Genomic DNA, 11,803 nt, shown 5'->3' with positions numbered 1-11,803 from the left:
CACAGTACAGATAGTGTTACTCATTGCTTTCGGGCTGTTCGTAGAGCTGGGCAGGAATGAATAAAGGTATGCCTCCCACTCTTTTGTGTGTTACTGAACCACTTATGATCACAAACTGACTGGAAATCTTTTCATGGTCTTCTCACACAGGCGACCTCCACAAATCCCCTCTCGTCCCAACCAGTGGTGAAGGAAACTCAGATGTTGACCACTCCGACCACTCTGTAGAGTCTGCTCTGCCTGGTGCACTTGGCATTAGAAGTTCAGGTGTACCAAAGAGTTGCTGTTGTCTAGAGCTTTCCTGTCTGCAATTTTGAAACTCTTGATGCTTTATTTTTTATTAGACATTTAAGGAAGGGAAAGATGCAGAAATAATTGGTGTAAATTATGTTATATGGTTGTGGCTGGACCAAAGCTGACACCCTGTGGCAGTGTGTGTTTGTCTTGCCCCAGTCCACAATGTAAAAATGATCTTACTGCAAATACATGAAATAATACAAAAATACTGATAACGTCTGTACATACAAGTATGCCATTAAGCTTACACAGTATTTAATATATACTGTAGATCAATTATGTTTTTCTCTTTGTAAGTACTACTGAAATAATTTTTCCCATAATTCCTCCCTTGAAATGTCTGCCAAACCTGAGGATGGATGGTCAACTAGTAATTGTGCCAAATTAAAACACCAACAAACTATATATTGAAACAAACTTGGCAAAAAGCATAGTCCACACATACAGTACAGTAAACTGTAATGTCCTCCTTCAAGACTGAAGAATAAAGAAATTTACAATCCTGCTATATATTTTTTCTTATATAGATACTGTATAATGCGCATAACAAACTGTTTGTGCATACCATGAACTATACATTTAAATTTAACTCAGAAGCTCTTCTCTGGCAAACACATTTGGCACTTTACAAACATGATAAAGCACAAATGCTTCAATTTAGAAACTAAGCAATTTGGTCATTTCAGAAAATTCAATGTTTTTCAGATACTACTACTTACAAATAAGTGCACTTAATCCATGTTGATTCATTAAGTATCTGATCAAATATTACTTAGTATTTAACCTTTATGTCAGCTTCAACTTAATGTCAGATAATATCACATCAAACCAAGTATTTTCTGTGTAAAAAATGCATTTATTAATAATCAATGACCCCCATGAAAACCTGATTTATAATTATTCTATAGAATATGTAATGAAAGTCTGTTCTTAGTAAAAAAAAAAAAACAAAAATAAATGTCACATTCTGTTGACGCAAACATACATCTGAAGAAAAGCAAGTATGATCATCTAAAAGACAAGAAACAAGAACAAAAGCCAGAAACATACAAACATACAATCAATCAGTATGTTCACACTGAAGTTTCCTGATACATATTTGAACTGACACACTACATATTTGTCAAGAGTACTGACACATGTACATTATTGGCAATCACACTGGAAATCATCCCTCCTACTTATTCTACATTCTTATTTGTCAACACGTCAGCATGGACTTCAACGGGCACATGAAAAGAAATCAGTAACATCTCAGAAAAGCTAACCATCAACAAGATTGTAACCAAGGAAAAACCAGGTCAGATGGACAAATCACTAATATTACAGAAAGATCTTAAACTTTCAGGAAGAACAAATACGCCAACAACACTATTGCACATTGTTATCCCTTGTAAACCAGCAAACTAGTAGTTCTGTGGATCAGTTTTTGAGTTGCGTCATATAACCGACCTTTAACCTTCGGTAAGGATAATTTCACCTTTAACGAAAAATTCCAAAAGCCTCTCACCTGTTTCAGAAACGTAGGACGGCAGTTATACTACATTTATTGTTCTGTCTGTGTGGGGAGTGCCTTTCAAAACAGACTTCCTCATTGGTTTATGGTAAGATTTGACATTAAAGGCACTACACGAAATTAAATAATTTCAAGTTCCTCAATCTCTTCCTCATCTGGTTACCCTTCATGATCTAATTATATTTAATTATTGCTCACAAACTGATCTAAAAACAACAACTAAAACTGATGGTGAATGCTGGTGTTCATGTTGACAAAATTAAAAATAATGGGGCATAATCTGAATGGGTAACCATCTGAACATCTTGTGTCGGCTTGTTCTCCTTCCCAGGCTGTCTTTTATCACTGCAAAATAATCCCTCTATGTGCAGACCCTCCGCTTATCGTCAAACAGTTTACGGACAGTGTAGACCTGGGAATGGAGAAATAAACACAGATAGCATGATGTTGGGTATATGATTCAAACTGTGTAACAGATTAAAATAGGAAGTAATTCCTCTGATGTCCTTGAGCTTGTAAACCCCCAGAAATGTGATGACCCCAAACTTAGCAAACTTTAGCAGTTTAATGACCATATTGTGCTGTGTGGTATGTCAGTGCTCCATTTACCTGGGTAAGGGCCACACACAGCATCACCAGCACACTGGCACATGACCAGAACGAGACCCTCCACAGGTTGTCGTCCAGGAGGTTTCGGTCCCGTGCCTCAAAAGCCCGCAACACCGTCTGCATCTGCCGGCTGCGCTCCAAGCGCCTGTGCAGAGAGTCCATGGACTCCTGAGGAAATGGTGAGGAAAGTTTTAGGATTTTTAAAAAAAGTGGTGGCTGTAATGAGAGGGAAAGTGGGAGTAAGAATCAGAGCAAATATAATGGACATGATAGTTTTAAAAGTACACAGAGATTTAAATCCTTGTTAACACATCCTCTGTTGAGGACTGTGATAACAGTGGCTGACTGCTGCAACTTGTGTGACATGTTTATTTTCTGTGCTGGTTTTGATTTTGTGTTAAATGTTTAGTGAGTATTTCCAGCAGCGGGACAGGGTATGTGGGATTGACTCAAAATAAACTACAGTACGTACGTAAGATGTCACCCAGAGCAACACTGTGGCTCATTAATGTGTTTTAATAGTTTTAACAGCGGAGCTCTATGGCACAGAGGAAAAACATATATCAGGCTTTGGCTACACAGACAACACATGTTAGTAGGATCAGTTGATTTTTGGTTTTGGTCTTTTCATGGGATTTGTTGACTATAAAAAAAAAAAAAAAAATAATGCTAGCCCTATCCTTTGAACAGCCAAATAATCAGGAAAGCTTAACGGTTCATAAACAAAGGCAAAAAACAATCATCTAGCAGATTGTCTTCAAGCTATGATTAATATTATGTTGGTCCAGAGGCAAGTACTACAAGATAGATAGATAGATAGATAGATAGATAGATAGATAGATAGATAGATAGATAGATAGATAGAATCCTGAAAAAAGTTGTCTTTACGCTATTCATGTTAAATCGGCTATGGTCTGACAACGATTTAGCCTCTGTGGGCAACGGTCAATGTTTTGGGGCTTCCGGTGTAGCCGTTTAAGAGATAACGGCTATCTGGGCCAAGACTTCCTCTTCCATGCGCCGGTCATTGTTTACAGTCCGATTAGCAACTTGAAATGCAAGTATGGTAATCTCTATGAACAGAAATCTGCACATGAATGCTAAATCGTTGTCAGACGACAGGCGATGGGCTCAGAGATTGATTTAATATGAATAGCGTGAAGACAACTTCTTTCAGGATTAGATCTGTCCTTGCTCTTGTAGTACTTGCCTCTGGACCAAAAATACTATTAATTACAGAAAACTTGAAAACAGTCAGCTAGATGATTGTTTTTTGCCTTTGTTCAGAATCTGACCTGGGTTGCACCTAAACAACAAACCTGTTACAACTATCTCTCCTCTCTTCTTGCCTGGATGTTTTTGTAGACATTGGTTGAGCATATCTACGCCAACAACAGGGGTTTGTTAAAGAGGTCAGCTGCATAGTGAACTAGATTTCCTTTTTTGAATTAATTTCTAAACCCCAAAACAAGCATCTCACCCGGATGTCCTCCAGCTTGTACTCCAGAAGGCTTCCATCGGGCTCCTCTAATCCCGCCCACTCTTCATCTCCACCCACATCTCCTCCTTGACCTTCGATGATGATCTCAAAGAACACCATCTTTTCTGAGAAGTGGCTGAAGCTGTTGTCAAAGCAGATTTGATAGTCTCCCTCCTGCGTAGGCTCCACCCTGGAATGACAGGAAATGAAGTCAAAGATAAAACAGGTCCAATAACGCTGTTTCAGTAATATGAAATGAAATATGATCAAGGACTCAAGCCAGGGTGGGGTTGCACTAACACGTGGACTCCGTCAGAGCGCCGAGACTCGATAATGAGCTGGATGCCTTCTGGAGAGAGGATGGTGAAGTCTACATCCATACCGGCCCCTGCTATCACCTGGATGTGCACACACAAATACATACACACATTGAGCAACAAGCTCACAAATGAAATTCTGAAGTAAACCATTTTCTTTGTTTATTGAAGATTATTTTTTAGCAATTTGCCTTTAATAGATAGTGACAGTAGAGATACAGACAGGAAATACTGTATGTGGACAGAGAGAGGGGTATGACAGCCAGCAAAGGTCCCCAGCTGGGATGCTACCAGGAACTTTGCAGTTACATGATGTGTGTCTTAACCACAAGTCAAACATTTTCAAGAGAGATTACATGTGCCTTTCAAGGGAGAGTATGTTGTCATCTCTTAGATTGAGACTCTCCCACTAAACAAACACACTGCTGACTTTATTATAAGATGTGTTCCTGTGTAAATAAGTTTTTTTAAGTCACATTTTTGTAATGCTGCACAGCTTGGACAGTAGTAGAGCTGAACATGTTAGCCAATCAATTAATCAGCAATTGATAACTGATTTAAGTCTTAAGCAAAAATGCCCAAAATTCACTAGTTCCAGCAACTCTAATGTGAATATTTGCTCATTTTCTTAGACCTCTGTCATAGTAAATTGAATAGCTTTGGGTTTTGGCCTGTTTTTTGGTCAAAACAAACAAGACGTCACGTAGGGCTCTGGGTCATTGTGATGGTCGTTTTTCACTATTCTCTGACATTTTACAGACCAAATTAAAAGAGAAAATAGTCTGCAGATTAATGGATAATGAAAATAATTGTTTGTTGCAGCACTAGACTGGATATTTCACTGTGCACTCAGAGCTCCTGTGGCTCTGGGACAACTGTTCAAAACCACTCAATGTGTTAATTTATTCTGATGAGCGAGCATCCTGTAAAAAAAAAAACTGACTTTAAGATTCTGCTCTTGACCTTTGAAGAGCTAAAACCTGAATAAATGCCAGACAACAGACATGTTATGGGGTTTTGTCCTTCCTAGGCCCCTTTGTTCAACCAACACTGGTCTGTTAGTTGTTCCCTGGGCAAGGACCAGGAGCTCACTTCAAGACTTTAACCTGCTGGATGACCAGAGGCTTCCAGGATCTGAACCTGTCACAGATTCAGCCTATTATTTACATAGTGACTCATTAAGAGCTGCTATGAGCAATCTCACTTCCTCATTTATTAGTATAAATGAGTATTTTGTTATCACTGATCTTTCTAAGTGAAGCACCTGCGGAAATCACTTTCGGGAAGCACTTGTTTTATTTCTATATTGCACAAAAGGTGCAAGATCAATAAAGTTTGACTTGACGTTATGGATTTTTGCCAGTTTATCGCCGTTTCTGAAAAATGTGAGCTAGTACGTGGTTATTAGATTAGTCACGTTAACTCCCACAATATGAAGTTAATGGAGGAATGTCAGCTGTCATGTGCTTACACAGCTCCAGTTTAATGCTGGCTCATATAAATATGCAAATACACTACCAGCATGTCAGCTAGCTAAAGGAATAGCGTTAACGGTTAGTAACTGTTAGCCATCAGCATGGTGTTCCTGTATCGCTGTTTCAAGTCTGTAACTGATAGCATGTAAATGTGAACACACTGAGTGATTATATCTGCTGACCACACACACAGTTACCTGATATTCAACCTCCATCGTACCATTCTTTACTGCTGTTTGAAAGAAACACTCGGATCTTCCGGCTGGCAGCATAAACGTGAACTCGCTGTCTAGGCTCTGTCCGAAACAGCTCACAGACCCTAAACACCACGCAAACACTAGTGCAAGGACAAGCAGTCGTCCTCTGCTCCCGTCGTTCCTCAGGAGAAGGTCCATGGTGAAGATATTCCCAAACACAGGGCTATCTAAGTCCAGCCATCTCCTTTGCATCCCTCTTCCGCAGCAGAACTTTGCGATGTTGTGATTGGATGGAGGCCCACGAACGAGGGCAATGCTGTGGACCAATCAGAGGAGGAAGAGTAGCAATCCTCCTCCAATCACTGTAGGGCTGAGGTTTTCACTCAGAACCATCCTAAACGTTACAGCTACTGTATGACACCCACTTCCGTGAGGAAGTGACCTGCTCCTGTTTTATGCCTCTGCAGTGACAAATATCACGGTTCCACAAGGATTTATGGGTCGTAATTAATAGCTTTATTTAAATATCAATTAATAATTTAATTAAAGTGTAAGTTAATAATAATAATAACAACAACAACAACAACAATAATAATAATAATAATAATAATAATAATAATAATAATAATAATAATAAGAAGAAGAAGAAGAAGAAGAAGAAGAAGAAGAAGAAGAAGAACTTTTGGGTTGCCACGTTATAAAAAAGCTGTTGGTGTTGCAGCATAGACATGCATTTCACTGTGCAATTAGATCTTTTGTGGTTGTGGAGCAGCTGTTCAAAAGCAATTAAGAGTTAAATAAACTTTAATGAGCGTGGGCATCCTGCAGTGTGTGTCTAGTTAGTAAAATATTTGTCATTTGCTGCTTCCAAGCTACATAAAATAAAAATACACAAATGGAAGAAAATATAATACTAATGACAAATAAATAAATAAATACATTGGTAGACGAGCGGATACGAAGTTGTGTATGTGTGTGCTTGCAGCACAAGTTGTTGATAATATTATCAACAACAGCAATAATATAAATAATAACAATATTATTATTGTCATTATCACCACTACAACAGGTAGGTTGGTTGTTATATGAATGAATTAAAATCCAACTTAAAGGTACTGTGTGGAGTTTACAGAAAATCCTTGCTAGTTATGACACTGATAACTGCAGTCAGGATCCTGTTTGAGCGTACATCCTGGGCATCGGCCAAAACCGTGACCACGGCCGACAGGGAATACTGGGAGGCTGCTGAGCCCAGTTCTCCCAGTTCTCCCCACCAGCACTCCCCCGGGTCTAAAAAAACCTCCTCCAAGCAGGCCAAAGCTCCTGTGCTAGCGGTATAAACACCACCAACACTCCCCCGGTGCTCCGAGCTCCCAGTCCGGGCAGAATCAGCTAATATGACTGCTAGCTGCACGGCTACCTGAGGTAACTAGCTAACAGAGTTAGCGGTTACTTTAGCAACAAGTAAAGCTATCTGTCCATCAGGAAACTCCGCAAATCACAGATCATTGAGGCAAAGCAACCGGAGGATATCAGAGGGAGAACCAGAAAATATTTTCTCTATAAAATATCATCCAGTTTCAATAAAATCAGTGAATCAAGTTATAAAGTTGTGTTTTTGTACAGTAGTCAGGGCCCCGGCCACAGAAACACTCCACTCCGGTGGTGTCTATCGTTTTTCCAACCTAATACTTGTCTCATTTGTGGTCTGATAAAAAGTAAATTCATCAAAGTCCGTGTCCCATGTCGCTATTTTCCAAGCTACTGTCATTTGTTGATGTTAGGGTCCCCATTTCTAAACTAACTTAGCTATTGTTGCACGCTGCAGGGGCTGAAGAGAGGCAAGGCACTCGGGAGTGCACATCCTTTGGATTTTCGCCATCCCAAGTCCTTTACATAGAAATCAGTCCACAGGCAACCAAGAAAGTCAGGGAAGGTCTCATTTTTTAAGTTCCGTTACAATCCGTTCACACACACAAAACATGATTAATACATGTATAAAAAACAAACAAACAGTACCTTTAAGAGAAAAACTTATTGAATGAAACCGTGACAGCAGTATTTATAAAATCTTGGCTAATGGCCCTTTTCAGGTATCACAATCAGGTTAAAATATTTACTTACTTGTTAAGCTTGACAGTTCCTTGTTGAGCTCGGATGACAGTTGACAAAAGATTTACTTACCAGACACGCTCCCAGCAAACAAGCCCGTTTAGGGTCCTAAGTGGGGCCACTGAGGGCTGCCTACATTGGGCCCGCGTGTGTCTTGAAATTGTGGTCACATGTGGGCCCCAAGTCAAGGGGTCCTAGTGGGCAGCCCACACCAAGCCCAAAAGAGTGGGCCTCGGGTGGGCTGGACACTATGAGCACATTTCACTGGAGGTGTGGGCCCACAGTTTATTTGCCCACTGTTAGCATGAGCATACTGTGTGAATACTATGGGCATGCTAGTGAGTATACTGTAGGCTAACTAACGAAATTAGTTTGGTCTTACTTTTTACCTGCAGTATAGACCCACAACATTACCTATTTACAGCCAGGTTAGAAGAAGGACATTTAGGATATTCAATATTGAACACAAATCCAAGAATATGTATTAAATACTGAATAATGCTGAACCAATTTCTTTATATAAAACACAGCAATGAAGGTCTTTTGAACACAATAAACACCCTACTTTCGCCATCTCTGTCTGTGGCATTGCGGAGCCACATTTTTATTGAAGCTTCCACTTCTGATTCCATGGCCTGGTTGTTTTTTGTCACAGCATCTAAGTGAGAAAGAAAACAATTGAAATGTAAAAAACAAAATGATTGTCCATGTGAGAAGTTTAGTAACCATAATAGCCCAAGCCACCCAGCCAAAATAGATTGTGTAAACAAAATTATAATTATTCCTAGTATGTTGTTGCCACTGCTTTCAATTTTATAAGCTTGCCAAGGCCCTGTTGTTGTAGATTTTGTTTTTACTCCTAAATTGGTACTAAGAGCATTCTTAAGTATAATTATTGCTGCTCATTCAACTTTCTACTAACTGCTGTTCCCCATAAGACAAATAGACCACAATTATAACTATACACTGTCACAATGTTTGATGAAAGCGCAAGTATAAATTTAAGAGATGTCTAGAGATTTAATTCAAATGTTCCTTCATTTCTTCAGTCTTGCTGAAGTAAAACACATCATCTTGTTTTTTTTTTTTTAAATGATCAGGTACAGGCTGAAAAGGACACATTAACATGTTTTGTTTGAAATAATTTCGTAAACAAAAAAATCAATGTACTTATTAGCAAACAACAAACTACTTAATAATTTAAGTAAATAAATAAATATAAATGTGACGTTAGAACTTTTCAGAACTGTCACCTCACCTGAATGCATTCCATCAACACACTCTTGCGGTGCTGACCACTTCTTCTTCTTGGAGTTTGGTCTGATGCCATCCAGCTGTGACACACATGTAGACTCAAGGGGCAGGACAGCACCTCTGAAAGTCTTTACTTATCTGTAAGATAGGAATTTGTTGGTTACTTGGACATACAGATTGACAGTAACAGTAAATATTGTAAATAGTTGCTAATTAGCACGTAAATCAAACCTAGCCATTACTCATTTTCATAGCTGTGAAAAGTGTCCTGTCAGAAAATGAAAGTATTGATTTTGTGCAGTTTATTAATGTTTTGTTTGTTTTACGTTTTTACACTATACTATTATTATACTGTACTACTAAATGAGATCTCAAAGAGCCACTCATATTATCTAGATTCCCTTTTTGGGAGCATTATGTTTTCCCAAGCTGTGTCTGAAATCTATCCCTCGTTCACTCATTCTCTATTGCCTACATAAGAGACACTCACCAGGCCTTTTTCACAGCAGACATTTTAACTTGTCATAGGAGCAAAAGCACACATGGTACTAATAAGATTAGCCATGTGTCTGGTGTATTAAAGTGTCCCAGTAAGCCATGACTGTGTGACAGAAAGCCAGCATGCACAATACCGGGACACTGAAACTGAAGCAGCTAAATGGAATTCAGCCATAATTATTTTTATTATTTACACCTGTGCATTTCCTACTGTGACATGTCAAAATCTTTTCTAACAAGAAGGCCTACAGTTGACTCTATAATGAACAGTGATCCAGTGCCAGTGCCCTGGTACTGTGCATGCTGGTTTACTTTAATGGCTTACTGGGAGACTTAAATGGAATGGATTTATCATTAATGTTACAAGTTACACCTGTACTCTTCTTGAAGTGCAAGTCCTCTTCCCCATGGTGCTCAAGCAGCCTCATCACTGCAGATTCAGAACAGGCGAAAGCATTGCCAATAGCCAAAGAAAATAGCTGATTACCCGGAGATGCAACATAGTTGGTGACACACACCCTTTTTACCATGGACCCTCTCCTTTCATTTGCTGTAGTCTGTGGTCCTTTTGTACTACTGTTAGACACCCACAGCCTGAACAAATATTTGCCCCAGACATATAGACACATCAGTCTCATTATCTTATGAATGAGCAACAAACAGGAAATATGAAGAAAATAAGAAATGCTGCAAATTTTGTGAAGAACCAGGGTAATGTATGCAAAATGGGAAATGGTGCAAAAATAGTAAATGGACAATTATTTAACATCTGCTAGGAAAGTGAGGAGATGAAAAAATAAATATTTTTGCAAAATTTTAAAATAATATAATATAAATATAAAAATAAACTATTTAATTTTTTATTCATGCAACAACGTAGTTACACAATAACTTTCACTTCTGGGGTTCCAGACATGTCCAGGTCCATCTCTTTCTCTCTCAATAACTGCATTTAACACGCAACAAATACACACCAACTGTAGACTTCCGTCTGTCCTCCCTAAGTCTTTATCTCCACTGAACACAATGTGTGTGTGTGAGTGTGTGTGTGTGTGCATGCGTGTGGGTGTGTGTATGTATGTGTTATAGTGTATGTATTGTAGTTTCAACATATGGAGTCTGTCATAACAAACTGCCCCCTCCTACAACAAAGAACCCCCACACACACACACACACACACTGGTTTCAAATTACTTTGAATTTCACACTGAACGAAGTGTGAATGATCTCTTTTAGTAAATCAAATACTTTAATATCAGCTATTACATTTGATACAGCATTTAAACAGCTGAGAAAGAGAAGAAAACATGAAATATCAATATTACAGCACATATGAAAAAGATACATCAATAAAGAGAGGAACATTTCTCAGAATTCTTGATTTAGAGGCATGTGAACAAAAAGAATGAGGAAGAACAAAAAAGAAAGAACAAATCTATAACTGACACAGATTGCCTACATTTCTGTACTGCTGCTCAGCTTTTCACACATAAATATAATGTAAATTACTTTGGTGCGATGTTGCAAGCATAAAAAAGCAGGCAAAAGCACAATGTACATAAAAACAGAAAACAAGTATTGATAAATCACCCATAATAAAAACTATGAGAGAAAAAAGGAAGAAGACAAGAATACTTAAAGTGAAGCAACTCTTGAACAAAGCAGTGACCGTAAACATGGGAGGATAGTAAAAAAAAGACATGTTGCCACATTAGTTAGTTATAGCACTTGAGCTGCAATTTGCATCACTGTCTCCAATCCTGTGCATAACACATTAGTCATCTTCAATCACTGCAGGTTGAAAAATGGTCCAAAGGCATAATTCAGCTAGACAAAGCGATTGCGCAAGTTTCTCAGGAACTGGCACAACATTTTCTGCAGACACTGGGAAAACAAACCAAAATGTTTGACAGAACATGAGACACAGAGAGTGAGAAATTCAAGAGAGAGAAAAGGAAGTGTCAGCTGAGGGACGATAACTATATTCAGTAGTCGTAGGGAGTGTCCTATGCACACACACACTCACATGCACACTACTCTCACTCTCT

General features: G+C 38.7%; 1 protein-coding gene across 1 annotated transcript; it reads right to left on the bottom strand.

The window, feature by feature from the left end:
* Window positions 1-302: 302 nt before the first annotated feature.
* Window positions 303-6,209, bottom strand: tmed1b (transmembrane p24 trafficking protein 1b). The gene is made up of 5 exons (XM_044188928.1): window positions 5,892-6,209; window positions 4,203-4,300; window positions 3,903-4,092; window positions 2,423-2,590; window positions 303-2,225 (listed from the first exon to the last, which is right to left on the bottom strand). The coding sequence occupies exons 1-5, from the start codon at window positions 6,141-6,143 to the stop codon at window positions 2,175-2,177; spliced, it is 759 nt and encodes a 252-aa protein (XP_044044863.1). The 5' UTR covers window positions 6,144-6,209; the 3' UTR covers window positions 303-2,174.
* Window positions 6,210-11,803: the final 5,594 nt, after the last annotated feature.

Source organism: Siniperca chuatsi, linkage group LG3 (assembly GCF_020085105.1).
Source record: "Siniperca chuatsi isolate FFG_IHB_CAS linkage group LG3, ASM2008510v1, whole genome shotgun sequence".
Taxonomy (NCBI): Eukaryota; Metazoa; Chordata; class Actinopteri; order Centrarchiformes; family Sinipercidae; genus Siniperca; species Siniperca chuatsi.
This window is presented reverse-complemented; position numbering and strand designations above follow the sequence as displayed.

What these genes read in the sequence shown, in the direction of transcription:
- tmed1b (XM_044188928.1), bottom strand. Translation starts at nt 6,143, where the DNA reads ATGCAAAGGAGATGGCTGGACTTAGATAGCCCTGTGTTTGGGAATATC. An exon ending in ACAAGCTGGAGGACATCCGG is followed by an intron (nt 2,591 to 3,902) that starts GTGAGATGCTTG and finishes CCATTTCCTCAG; the next exon opens with GAGTCCATGGACTCTCTGCA. An exon ending in TGTGTGTGGCCCTTACCCAG is followed by an intron (nt 2,226 to 2,422) that starts GTAAATGGAGCA and finishes CTCCATTCCCAG; the next exon opens with GTCTACACTGTCCGTAAACT.